Below are 13,518 nucleotides of genomic sequence, written 5' to 3' on the forward strand. Positions count from 1 at the left end.
GTGAAGGAGTTGATGTTTATGCATTGACCTCCAGATGTCCTGAAAACCAGCCTGCCTGCTCTGCTTAAAGACTGTGTTGCCCATTAGGAAAAAAATCCAAAAGCCACAGTAGGACAATACCTTTATTAGGACAAAGCAAAATTCACAAAGTCATGAGCAAACTTAAGTTCCCCAGAAACGTTTTTTTTCAGGCGGAACTTGCCGGAACTCAGTTCCAGCACCTCTCAGGTGGGCGTCATTGCCATTATAAGGGAACAAAGGAGGCATTCATAGTGAGTTCTGGCGCCTCTTCTAGAAAAATACACTGCCTGAAACACTTGGTCAGGCTGGATGTTCAACAAAACAATGCAAAGGGGAGAAAAAGCAGAATATGATGTCAAAGCTCCAAAGTCTGCAGTTTGTAGCAGTGTTAAGAGGGCATTGGGCAAACTTCATTAAGTAAGCCTCTGCTGGATGCTAAACAGATTTCAGGTTGCACCAAGGGCTACTGGGAGAAAGAAGCAATAATAGCAGTTCCCCCACTTTTTTAAAAAACCCCACAACTTATTAAATCTATTTCCATGTTAATCTCAAGCAGCAAAAGCAAATATACTATAACTTTTGGGGACTCAAACCCATTTCCAGCAGTTGCTCGGTTCTGTCGCCAGCACTAAAACGGAATTCCTTTACTTTAAACAAATGAAAACAAGGCTTGTGAAATTCCTCATGGTGCATTCATGTGTAACCATCTGCCCATGTAATAACTGACTTGTAAAAACAGAGCAAACCCTCCTGTCGGGTGAAAATAATTCCTGTTCCAATCTCAGCATCTGAGCCTTTTCATACATTCACCCAGCTATGCCACTGAGTATCCACCTAGCAGAGTGCCTGAGGCTATTCCCAACTCCACAAAAAACCCCAAAACCAGTGCTTAAACACCCACACTTTACATGTTTAGGTGTATAAAGACTTGCACCTCAGTCCTATACACGCTTTCCTGGGAGTAGGCCCTACTGAACTCAATATAGCTTACTTGCAAATAGACATATGTAGGATTGCACTGCTTATATGCCTTTGGAATGAAGCCAACAAAAAAATATAGGTCCTTGCCCCAATGTGTTACAATCTAAATTATGGCACTAGGGGAAACGAATGAAGAGGGGAGGAAATGGGAGAGGAAAAGTTAATGTATGCACCTAAAAAGCATGAATGTGTGAAGCAACCCTCATTAGTACAACACATATATGGGTGTTCAACTCTTAATGAGTCTAAGTGCACCTCCAGATTTTTCTAAAGTAGTCTTCTAACTACAATCCAGTGAAACAAAACAAAGCTAATCCAAAGTTGTAAGAAGGGCTTATCTATATGTTACCTGACAACATCGTCTCATTAGGCTTCAATCAATTCAGTGAGACTTTTCTGAGTAAACATGTATAAAATAGTGCTTTGAATGAGGATGGGAACTGTGGTTTTCAAACTCAGAATGTATAACAGCCTTCTTAATATGTGCCATTGCATTTTGTAAAGGATTCCCCATCTCCCAACCCTTAAATGCTAAATGCTTTTGTGCCAGTTAAATTAACTTCCTTCCATAGTACTGGATCTCAGGGTCAAAGGGTTTCGCCAAATATGTCCATTTCCCCAGTTCCTTCCTTATTCTTTCTTCTTTCCCTTTTCAGGATTTTCTTTCCAGATACGGTAGGTAAGAGAAGAAGCTAAGGTCAGCCAGGCAAGGTAAGGCAGCATCAGCAGTGTTGCTGTTTTGTTAATAGGGTACCAGGAATACATTGTGCCCAGCACTAACCCATAAAGAGCCACAATGTCGATCAGGGCCTGGAAAAGAGAAATAGCAATGTCTAAATGATTGACACACTGGACAGAATGCAAAAGACGCAGTCTCTTCTTTTACCACAAGGCTGAGAATGATCCTACACAAAGCAAGTGGCTGAGCACTCCAGGACTGCCCCATCTGCTCCCATATACCTCTCAGGCTTTTCACGCCAGAGCTTTTTGTCAGTGGAAGCATTGCTCCATTGGCAACTGGAACAAGAAGTTGCTGGTCCCCTCATTTCCCTGCCTCCCTTGCAAAGATCTTTGCACAATGCAGGAATCGGGACAGCAGCTTTTAGTTAGCAGGCACTAGTGGTAGTGATGACGGCTAGCTCAGTGCACAGGGTGGATCCAGCTCATAGTGTTAGAGCAAGGTTTTCCCAGGTGTCAACTATAGAATCCTTTCACCAGATATTATGCTATTGTGCCAGTAGACAGCAGAGCATAGGTTGGGGCTGGGTGGGCCATATTCCCTTTACCAGAGCAGGATAAGAGTTATTACCCTTATTACCAAATTTTCCAAGTTGTATTGTCACTTCCATCTGTGCTTAGAAATGTTGGCATTCTTCCTCAGTTCCCTAGAGGCTGGAATTTAGCCATCTGAACACTCCAGGCTCTCCTTTTCTTCATCTCTAATGCAGCGCTAAGTGTCTAAATGTGCTAATCCAAACAACTCCTATCATACATATTCTCTTATTAACACTTTGGCATTTTACAGTTTAATAAGGCACATATGAATAATGAGCGCACTGAAGCTCTGGCCTTTGCTTGCTGATTAGGTCAAGGTGTGGTGCTCAGAGCTGCTTATCTCAAGACACACCATTCTCAACTGAAAAATATGGATCACCCCGATCATAACGGTGCTAGCTTCACACCCTTCTCGAGGCAGCCAGCTGCTTTAATTTTGAAGGCAGTAAAGAGAACTGCAAGGGGCTGATATCACTGGCAGGAGCCAGCTGCAAAGCCATGCAAGCCTTTTGCCCCAGTTCATCAAATTCTCCTTGCTCTTGTAACTAAATGCCAGCTACAAACATTATGGAAGACCTCACTTGAAGACTCGTGTATTGTGTTCCCAGGGAACTTTAATCGCCACTAAAACACATTAACATATCTGCCTGCTTTGTTCTGTAGCAGGTTGTGCTGCCCTCTTTTTCTGCTTTACCCTTTGGGAAAATGGTCAGAAAATCAAGGGCTTGGGGCCAGAGAGAGCAAAGAACAAAGCCATAAAGGAAGTAGTTCTAGTTTGTTTGTTACATTTATATCCTGTTTTTCTTACAGGGAACTTTGCCCCTCTTTTCTCTCCACAACAACCCTGTGAGGTAGCTTAAGATGAGAGCTTATGACTGGCCCTAGTGAGCTTCATGGCAGAGTGGGTTTCTCCACAGTTCTGGTCTAACATATGAAGCACTGTGTCCCACTGGCTCAACAACTGAAAGCCTCACTCTGGACTAGTTTTGACATTTCTAGCAGAAACTCAGTATATTTTGAGGCCCAGAAATAGTGTGTGTGTTTACATAAACATGCCTGCTAGAGGATTTTTTTTAAAGAGTCTGCACATTCCACTGAACAATTTTAGCCCAGCAGTTTCCTAGCCAGCCTCACTGGAGGTCCCCAAAAGGTAACTGCAATACAGGCAACATAATGGTACAGCAAATGTTTGGGATACATTACCAGCTTTAGGTTGTGAGCTCCAAAGAATATAGGAGTCCATGCCCAGTTCAGTGCAAGCTGAGCTCCATAGAGCCCCAGTGGGACAACGGCTTGACTGTTGAAGCCATCAAGGTCCTTCCACACCAAATATGAAGCATACCTGCAGAAAATAAAACCAGACAATGCTTTGCTTTTGAATGCCCCATTATCAGCTTTGCTTCAGTAGGATTACTACTCTGAGCAACCCTTCCCGTGTAAGCCTTAACACCAGTGAAATGCAGCTTAGATGATAGCTTAGTACCTTTGAAGCTTTTTCAGTAGAAATCCCAAAGATAAGACATAACAAATCTATGGTGCCGCTGCACAAGCACTTAGTTTATCAATATAGCTAGAATTTCACTACAGAAAGCCTGCAACTTACATAGGGGTTACATTCTGGGGATCACACCTAAAGCCAAAATTCTGTACAGTGGTACCTTGGGTTACATACGCTTCAGGTTACAGACTCCGCTAACCCAGAAATAGTGTTTCAGGTTAAGAACTTTGCTTCAGGATAAGAACAGAAATCGGGCTCCGGCAGCGTGGCAGCAGCAGGAGGTCCTATTAGCTAAAGTAGTGCTTCAGGTTAAGAACAGTTTCAGGTTAAGAACGGACCTCCGGAACGAATTAAGTACTTAACCCAAGGTACCACTGTATAGCCAAAACCCATTGGGTTCAATGGTGGGTCGGATTGCCAACGTCATTTCCCCAGGAACCCAGCCCCATTTCCACCCCTTTTAAATTTTTTGCTACACGTGTAAAGCTAAATGTGCACAATATAAATGTGTCTAAGTTGTGGCTTACTCTATTTCCCAGAGCTAGTTTAATGTTGCATCATTTTCGGTTATCACTACCAATCTAGCAGGAGTTCTGAGCCCCCAAGGAATCTGCATTAAAGAAGTAGTGCAGAAGGGTCTAAGATATTAAGTGCAATTCTACACCTGTCTACTCAGAAGGAAGGCCCACTTTCAATGGTACTTTGGACTTAACTCTTAAGAAAGTGTGTTTAGGATTGCAACCTAAGAGTCACAACTTCTGTCCTCCTGGATGGAGACAGTAGACTGGAACATCCTCATTAAAGGCAGCATCCTGACACTACTTAATCCATTGCAGGGGACTCTAGGATAGCCATTACCAACATGAAATGCAAGAAGTGAGACGGAAGCAAGGAGCCACTGGGTCAGGATTACAGTGGTGCCTCGCAAGACAAAATTAATCCGTTCCGCAAGTCTCTTCGTCTTGCGGTTTTTTCGTCTTGTGAAGCACGGCTATTAGCAGCTATTAGCGGCTTAGCAGCTATTAACGGCTTGGCGGCTTTAAGAAAAAGGAAATAAACTCGCAAGAACTCGCAAGACGTTTCGCCTTGCGAAGCAAGCCCATAGGGAAATTTGTCTTGCGGAACGACTCAAAAAACAGAAAACTCTTCCGTCTAGCGAGGCATTCGTCTTGCGGGGCACCACTGTAATTGCAACAGGTAGCACCCAACTAAAACCCACTGAAATGAAGGTACCTGAGTGAGTTGTGTCTATTCCATGGATCTATGTTGAGTGTGACTAACTGGAAAAACCCATTGCGAAGAGGAAATCAGCCAACTAGTTGCTACAAAGGCTACAATAGAAGCAGCAGAGGCAAATGGAATTGCTGTCAGTCTGATCCCATGTATTTTTTCTTGGACCTAAGTTCCACTGAATTCAGTTGGGCTTGCTTTCTAGCATGTGCTTAGGACTGGAGCCTTGCCCAGGAAGCCTTACCCCATGCTTGTATACAGTGTCGTCCAAGCAACTGGGAACATTTTATTGGGTGGACGCCATGACGGTTTCTTCAGATCTTCAAACCACGTGGGCACTTCCTTCCGAGTGAAGAACCAGCCCAGGAATCCACCAAGATGGGGCAAGGCTGTGAAGCCAAGAGCGTGGACCCACATCCTCAGCCAGACAGTTCTAGCAAATACGGATTGCGCCTGTGCCTTTGAAACGGAAAATTGGTAATTGTACACCATTAGTTATTTTCACATTGGGAGGTACTTACTCTCAACTTGAGATGTGTTTCCTTCTGTAGGTTAAAGGAAATAAAGCAAAGATATTTTTTCTTGTGTTGGTTAAAATGAGGGACAGATGCAGATGCTCCTTTTCCAGTGATCTTTCCTTCGAGGATGCTGTTATTAGCATTTTAAAGTTAGAGTAAACCATTTTACTGTATCAAGAATGCTGTTAAGACCATGGCAATCTAATTTGGCAAATTTATCTCCCCTTAGCAGTCTGCTGCTGTTCTTCAGGTAGGCCACTTATCACCCATTAGAAGCTTCATGTTCAGAACTAGCATATATGTCTTGCGTATGGGATGTTGGAGACAAAGAATAGGGGATGCTCATCATCTGCTGTAGGAGACAAGATGCTGTAGTAGATAGGCCTTGATCATAGAATTGGAAGGGACCTTAGAGGCCATCAAGTCTCAACTCACTGTTCAATGCAGGATGTGCAATGCAGATTGTGACTACAGCATCCTTGCCAGACAGCCACTCAAGCTTTATTTAAGGCAAAGCAATTCTCATGCTTTATTTTTTCATTTGGCAAACCCTTACCTACATAATTACACTTAACAACTGTGTACCAGACAGCAGATTCTCTAGTAAGCAGTCAGGGATAATGATCAGAAAACAGATTTAGTGTGCTTCCCCACCCCCTGAAGTATGTCCCATTCATTTCAAGTAGTTATAGGATTATAGCTAAAGACTTTTTAGTCCCATTGAGAGCCTGGTGTTAAACTAGAGTTTGCTGAGGATCAGATTTCTTATCAAACAGAAAATTCTGATACTGTTTGCCTTTATTGGAGATCAGGAAACAATTATTTCACACGCCCTGCAGCCTGAATGCTCTGTTAAAGATAGGTGGAATAAACAAGTTATTTTGGATCGCTTCATTTAATTCCATTGGGAATTCCCCATAGGTAAGATGTTTTTTCTTGACTGAAGTATTTCCTGTTTTCAGTTTTGTTTTGTAAAAAAATTACTTCCAGCTCCACAGACAACAGGAATCTTGATTCCCATTATGAAGTTCTAATACGTATTCATAGTCTCAATTTGTTACACTATGATGAACAGATGAGGAGAATAGGTAACACTGTAGGGAGGATCATTGTACATTTCTATAATTACAGTAATATTTTTTTTAAAAAACCCAGCAACAGCAAGAGAGCCCTGCTGCTGCAGCCTGCGAAAACGCTTTGCACAGACGGCATATGATACAAGCTTTCGCGGACTAGAGTCGCGCAGGAAAGCTCTCCCGGCACAATCCAAGGGCCGTTCGGTTGGTCACGCTTTAGGCTGACACAGGGGTCTTTGCTGTTAACGTTTCTAGAAAGACGGAGAGGTGGCTTGGCTTGACCTTCCGCCTCGACGCAGCCCAGCGTGGCTTAATTGGCTGCATGCTGTGTGTGATGGGGGGGGGGAGAGCCATTGCGCCCGTGTTGCTTCTTTGAGAGGCATTCCGTTGTCCGAGCGGATGGAACGTCCCGCTTTGCAACAGAACGCGACCACCCTGGCAAAGTTGCGCGGCTCGGGCGCCCCCCACGCGCCGCCTTTTGTTTCCCTTACCTTCCCGGAGCGGAACTTCGCCGTCTTGCCAGGGCGGACGCGAGGAGCGAGCCAATGGGCTTCAGCCTCTCTCGAGCTCTCGCTGTGCCCAAGCAGCGGGAGGGAGAGAGCCGGGGCGAGGCGTCGCCTTTGCGAAGAGCCTCTGTGGGTCGGGTTACACAACAGGGACTGCAGCGTGCAAGTAGGATAAGGAGAGAGGAGGAGATCGCTCTCGCTCTCTCCCCGGCGGCGCACCGTTTGTGTAACAGGCTGCAGAGGGCGGGGTACAGCAGCGACCCTTCTCCGAGCCCAGTCACCCGTCAGAGTTGGGCTGAACGGCTTGCGGAGCCAGGCCGGGCTGACGAGCTGGTGCAGTTCCTAGAAGAGATTCAGAGCTGAACCAGGAAGCTTCTCCTTAAAAAAAAATCCCATCTGCCAAAATCAACTCGTCGAAGGGCCTTGGGCAGGCCATTGCTCAGTCCTTACCCACCAAACCTTGGTGAAGGAGATTCTTAAGAAGAGGATGAGGTGGTGAGTCAGCTCCCAGGCTGCACACCAGGAAGAGTGAACCTCAGGCCCCATTATAACCTGTCCCCAGGCCATCTTCTGCACCACACTCCTTACCAGCCCTTCTTTGCACCCCCGGTTTTTGACTGGCTGGAATATGTCCTTGAACTCTGATAATGCTTATTGCTCATCTAGATGGAGGATAGAACCTAGCGTCCTGTACAATGGTAACATTTACATTGTTGCTCTGCTCACATTTGCCTCTGGCCCTTCCCGCCAATGGCGTGTGGAAGGTTTCACTGGAGGAAATGCGACCCTCGGGTTCCCCACCCTCCTGCTGTACACCAAAGAGAGCTGCTAGCCTAACCTTGTACCACTGTCAATTCCCTCCACTCATCTCTCATCCCTCTGGGTTAGCTGCTGGGCATCCGGTGGTCCTCAAAGGGCCAAATTCGTATTGCAAAGCTTACCAGCCAAGATAATGTCTACAAATCTCTTTGAATGCTCTGGTCTTCCCCAGTTCCCTTCAAACTCCATGCACCCCTTCCCATGCATTTGAAACAGGCCTTTTGAGTATTGAAACCCTTGGTGCATAAGCATCTGAGCTTTTGTGTTTGCTGTTTAATTACTGATGCTCTTTGCTGTGCAACCTTCATTAACCATATGCACTTGGGAGCACCTCTCTGCCAAAGTTAGCATAAGCCACTTGAATAAATAACAGCAACATTACAGATGCATGCTAAATGCAAATAAAAGCTAGACATCCATTTCCATTAGCGGCTTGCCTGCAACACAGAGAGCATTAAAGACTCATTCGCTTTGGCTATAGATAGTTATCTAATTTTTTATGCCTTGAAACAAGGCTGATGTGTCCAGATGGAATTTAATATTATTGCTGTTGCACATAATTAGTGTTATGTTTTATTGCACTCGAATGGTGCTAAAGAAAATTATTTGGCGGGAGGCATTTGTGCTATGGAGCAGATGTGAGCTGGTGTGATTGTGCAGAGCTTTCTGTAAGTGCCGTTAACTTTCTGCATGCAGCTGTCCCTTCAAAGTAGCAAGTGAAATGCATTAATCCAAGAATGGGCATCTGGATGTCAGTACAATGCCTGTTGCGGCAAAGAGCTTGAGCAAGCAAACTATAACTAAGAGGTATTACTACAGTCTGTGAGATCAGCTTTGGGCAGGACACCTTCAGCAAGCCACCTCCTTGAGTCTTATCTTCTTGCTGTCTTGCAACCTGCTGTAAGAGATAGTGTGCCGTTCTGCTGAGTGTTTTAGGTATGGGAAGCTGGAATTAGATGTGAACGAGCATTTGCTTCAACAACACAGGGAGCAGAGATACTTTATGTTCTTCAGCATAGATAGTCACTGACTAAGGACTATTTATCCCAAAGCAATTTTCTTCATAGGGCCTTTGGGAATAGCTCACTTGTGTTTTCAACTTCTTCTTGAGACAGAAGAGCAAAGGCTCTTGAGATCTTTGCAACGGAGTACTTAATATTCTTCCTTGTTTGACAATAAGCAAGGAAGAACTGATGTGAAGATTGGATGACAAATAACAGTTCTGCTACATCCAAACTTTGTCTGCGGTGTTGGCCTAGGAGAAATCTGGAGCCCCAAGTACTGCTTAGACCAGCTATTGACCCAGACATTAATTACATGCGTTTTTATCGAATGTATTTACTCTAAGAGATCAGGGAGGGTGAAAAGAAAAGGCATATAGAACCAACACAGAAGGAATTTAGGACAACATTGCTGGTTCAGTCCTGATTCTCCTTGCCAGGTGCAGTGTCCCAAGTGTGTTGGTGGGAATCTGCACTTGTTATGGCTATTCTCATGTCGTACGAAGGAGCACATGTGATCCATTGTTTGGTATAGATGATTCTCCAAGTATTGAGGATGAATATGAAAAAACATAACAGAGAGACCTGGTATTTGCACATTCTTCTGTGAACCCACCTGAAGTTATCTGCTTGGCTAGACCAGACTCAACCAGATCCCAATGCTCCAGTCGCACAAATTTGCTCCAGAGCCAAGATTGCAGTGTCCACAGCAGACACTTTCATAGTGGAATTGCTTTGGTAATGGAAATCACACTGTAGGGCTGTAATCTTAATGCTTCTTTCTGCCTGACTGTTAAGACAGTGTGCACCTGGGTATCTAGGGAAGCAGCTGCTACTGTATTAAATGCAAACTGGAAAGGGCAAACTGTGAAGTTAATGAGAAACCCAGTTTATTTACTAAGGCCATAGGAGAATGTTGTGATGAAGGAAGGATGCACTCCTTTTTGTTAGCTCCCGTCTCGGTTGTCAGATAAGTGTTTGCAATATACGTGCATCATTGGTGTTATTTGGATATATAATGGCAACCTGGTCCCCATGCCATTAGATAAATCTGATTCTCAGTATGCAAACTGGACCAGACCCAAAGGGAACAGGCTGCATCTACAATAGTACAAGATGTGCTGATCTCCAGTTCTAAAGTGTGGGGCACTCATTTCCAGGATCTGAGTTTGGCTTTGCAAGACAAAGGTTTCAAAGACCTCCAGAACAAAATGATCTCCTTGTGCCATGGGTCATGTAGCAAGCACAGCAGGAGTTGGACTTTCAGCCTGTCATAAAATATATCCGTATCTCAGGGGTAACTGCTTAGAGCTGATTTAAGTATGATGCTGGGCATGTATTAAAAACAGCAGTAAACTTACTTGTGCAAAATCGCATGCACCCAGAGCACTGTGTCCCCTTCCTTGAATATACAACAAGGATGGAGACCCTGTGGCCCTCCAGACATTGTTGAACTCCATCTCCCTTCAAGCCAGCATCGACAGTGGTCAGGGACAATGGAAGAAGGAGTGCAACAACATTGGGAGGACCACACCTTCCCAATTCCTTCTGTGCAGGTGTCATGAGTCCCAAAGCGTCACTATGCTGAAGAGTGGGGTGGGCAGGCTGGGGCAGATGAGGAAGGGGAAACAAAAAGATGACATAGGGGTGCTGAGACCAGGAAACAGGCTGGTTGAGGCAGGTAATTCCGCTTCCCAGGATGTGACTACTTTGGATGGGGAAGCAGGGTCTCCCTTAGTTACTATGTCATCTTAGGGCAAAAACATACTATATACTAAGACCAGAGGCTGCCACTGTGTAGCAATACCCTCAGACACATTGATGCAGAGACACTGGGCTATATAGGATTAGAAGAAGAGTTTGGATTTGATATCCCGCTTTATCACTACCCGAAGGAGTCTCAAAGCGGCTAACAATCTCCTTTTCTCTTCCTCCCCCACAACAAACACTCTGTGAGGTGAGTGGGGCTGAGAGACTTCAGAGAAGTGTGACTGGCCCAAGGTCACCCAGCAGCTGCAGGTGGAGGAGCAGGGAATCAAACCCGGTTCACTAGATTACGAGTCTACCGCTCTTAACCACTACACCACACTGGCTCTCAAGTCTGAGACACATTTTTTCTGTCCTGAGCTCACTGGCTGCCCCCAACCTGTTTTATTTTTGTTTTGGTTATGAATGTATTGGTCATTTCGGTACCAATTTCTATTTTTAAAAAAATCTCAAAGCAGCCAATAGAACATTACAAAATATCAAAATATAACATGGCTATGAGAGTCAATTACATGCCTTCCCCTTGGGTCTCTTTCTCCCCCAGGACAGCTGCTTTTAAAAAAATGTCCTGTGAGATTAGATGAAGGAGGCTCAGATTAATTTGGTGTTAGGCCCATTATGGAGCTATTAGGCAGCAGTGAAGTCTGCTTCAGGACTTACATTCCTTCACTCCAATGCTACCTTAGGTGAAAATTTAATTAGGTCTTAACCTTGGCTGTTGTGGCGTTAATAACTACAACTGAGAAGTTTGGTTAACTACCATTATAAGGCTCTCTCTTTTTGTGGGAGGGGGATTCTTAGACAGCAGCTGCCCTTTTTATGAGGGCCATTTATCTTTTGTTATGTTTAACCTTCCACTAAACAAAGAGGGAGAGAGAATCCTGCAGGAGCAAATGCAGCTGGTGGCATTCTTGGTGTGTATCTTTTTATGGGTCTCTGCTGAACCTGCTATGAGACAGGAAGGTTAAGAATAGACTATGATCCCGCTTATGTTACAGTAGCACATTGCTCCCCATCTGCTAATGTAATGCATACTCAGTAGAGTTGGACCTGGGGGTTACCAGTGCACAGCGTTAGAATTGTTGAAATAACCATTATTGTCCCATTTCTCTGGGATGCTTGTGAGAGCCTCTTGCAGACTCCACCTTATCAGGAGGTTCATTCCACCCAGTGTAGGAATCAGGCCTTTGGTGTTGCAGCATCTACCCTTTGGCATTCCCTTCCCTTGAATGTTAGACTGGCTCCCTTGCCAGCACCTGCGAAAGACGTTCCTCTTTTAACAAGCCTTATAAGTTGAGCTCTTTCCTAGTCTGCTTCTGTACTGGAATTGTTTTGAAAGGAGGGGTATAAATAAATAAAATAAACTCTGTAGACAGAATGAAAGGGCTTTCATGCGATGAAAAGGCCGGGACACGAGTGACAGCTGTTCCTCTGGCACTGCTTGGCTGCAGTTGCATCTCATTGGCATACCAGGGTGCCAGGAACACTTAGAAGGGAGAGATAGTCAAGGGCAATATCCAATGTGATGTGAGCAGACTCCTGCGCATGCAGCAGCACTTCCTTACCCCACCAAAACTGCACAGAACCTGCTCCACAGGGCCGGGTGACCCTCTGGAGCAGAATGGGGGGGGGGGCACAGGTGATTCAAGGCAAAGCCAGCTAAAACAACAAATGCATCAGAATAAGGGAGGCAACAGTGCCAGGACTGTTTGGCCAGCACTTGGTAACCACGATGACTAGATATGGGGTTAAATGAATGTACAATTTTCTGTTTGGATGCATTTTGTTACATTTGACCCCTCAGAAGCAACATGATATGAGACCTAGTGGGCCTACAGAAACCAGTAGGCCAACAGTCAGTTTCACATGCTCCTATATGTTTCTCTGTTCAGATTCCAGCTCTGCCCTGGACTGCCGTGTTTGGACCTCTTTCATTCAGCCTCAGTTCTTCCTTCATGGAATCGGGAAAGCGACAACCTGCTTTGTATGGTCAGTGAGATATGACCACGCCATCTAGCTATCCTCAGCCATTCCGGATAAGGCAGGTGGTATATTAAAATACAGTATTGCGCTGCGGTCTAAACCACTGAGCCTCTTGGGCTTGCTGATCAGAAGGTCAGCGGTTCAAATCCTGCAACAGGGTGATTGTCCATTGCTCTGTCCCAGCTTCTGCCAACCTAGCAGTTCGAAGGACACTAGTGCAAGTGGTAAATGGCGTTTCTGTGAGCTCTGGTTTCTGATATGGTGTTCCGTTGCACCAGAAGCGGTTCAGTCATGCTGGCCATGAGCCGGAAAGCTGTCTGTGGACAAACGCTGGCTCCCTCAGCCTGAAAGCGAGATGAACACCACACCCTATAGTCGCCTTTGACGGGACTTAACTGTCCAGGGGCCCTTTACCCTTTACCTTATATTAAGATAAGGAGCATTAACAGTAATGACAATTCTATAAATGCATAAATGGAAACCTTATTTGGGAATTTTAAACTCAGGGCCTAGTTCTTAAGTCATGTAGGAACATAGAAATTTGCCTTACACTGAGTCAAACTCAATATTTGCATCTAGCTCAGTGTTGTCTACAGTAATTGGCAATCCAGCGTTTCAGACTAATTCTCTCCTAGCCGTCCTTAGAGATGCTGGGGATTGAATCTGCATGCAAAGCAGATGCTCAACCCAGAGTGGTGGCCCTTCCACAAAGCTCTACTTCCCTTTCATTTTATAGCAAGGGTGGTGAATTTGTGCCCCCCTCCATATTTCTGGATTACAATACTCCATCACCATTGACCATTGATCCTGCTGGCTGGGGTTGATGTAAGCTGAATCTCAATA

General features: G+C 44.9%; 2 protein-coding genes across 5 annotated transcripts in view; one reads left to right on the forward strand and one right to left on the reverse strand.

Moving 5' to 3' along the window:
- The window catches only part of OARD1 (O-acyl-ADP-ribose deacylase 1), a gene marked incomplete at its 5' end in the record, with an annotated part of 56,018 nt that overhangs the window by 32,926 nt on the left and 9,574 nt on the right, over positions 1-13,518 (forward strand). For 3 of the 4 annotated variants that reach the window (XR_014220851.1, XR_014220852.1, XR_014220853.1), the window contains 2 exons: positions 1,659-1,713; positions 12,585-12,681. Coding sequence is in view for 1 of the 4 variants with exons in the window: in XM_082227141.1 (XP_082083267.1) it covers positions 1,659-1,698 (40 nt within the window). Of the gene's footprint in view, positions 1-1,658; positions 1,714-4,611; positions 4,683-12,584; positions 12,682-13,518 lie in introns of those variants that run through there. The other variant, XM_082227141.1, reaches the window with a different exon arrangement.
- On the reverse strand, positions 105-7,293 carry TSPO2 (translocator protein 2). Its single transcript, XM_082227136.1, has 4 exons — positions 7,091-7,293; positions 5,250-5,472; positions 3,481-3,619; positions 105-1,812 (listed from the first exon to the last, which is right to left on the reverse strand). The coding sequence occupies exons 2-4, from the start codon at positions 5,420-5,422 to the stop codon at positions 1,633-1,635; spliced, it is 492 nt and encodes a 163-aa protein (XP_082083262.1). The 5' UTR covers positions 5,423-5,472; positions 7,091-7,293; the 3' UTR covers positions 105-1,632.

This window comes from Podarcis vaucheri (assembly GCF_965113315.1).
Source record: "Podarcis vaucheri genome assembly, chromosome: 6".
NCBI lineage: Eukaryota > Metazoa > Chordata > Lepidosauria > Squamata > Lacertidae > Podarcis > Podarcis vaucheri.

Coding starts and splice junctions, on each gene's coding strand:
- TSPO2 (XM_082227136.1), bottom strand. CDS start 5,422: ATGTGGGTCCACGCTCTTGGCTTCACAGCCTTGCCCCATCTTGGTGGA. Junction 3,620..5,249: donor ACACTGTATACAAGCATGGG/GTAAGGCTTCCT, acceptor TATTTTCTGCAG/GTATGCTTCATATTTGGTGT. Junction 1,813..3,480: donor GAGCTCACAACCTAAAGCTG/GTAATGTATCCC, acceptor TCTCTTTTCCAG/GCCCTGATCGACATTGTGGC.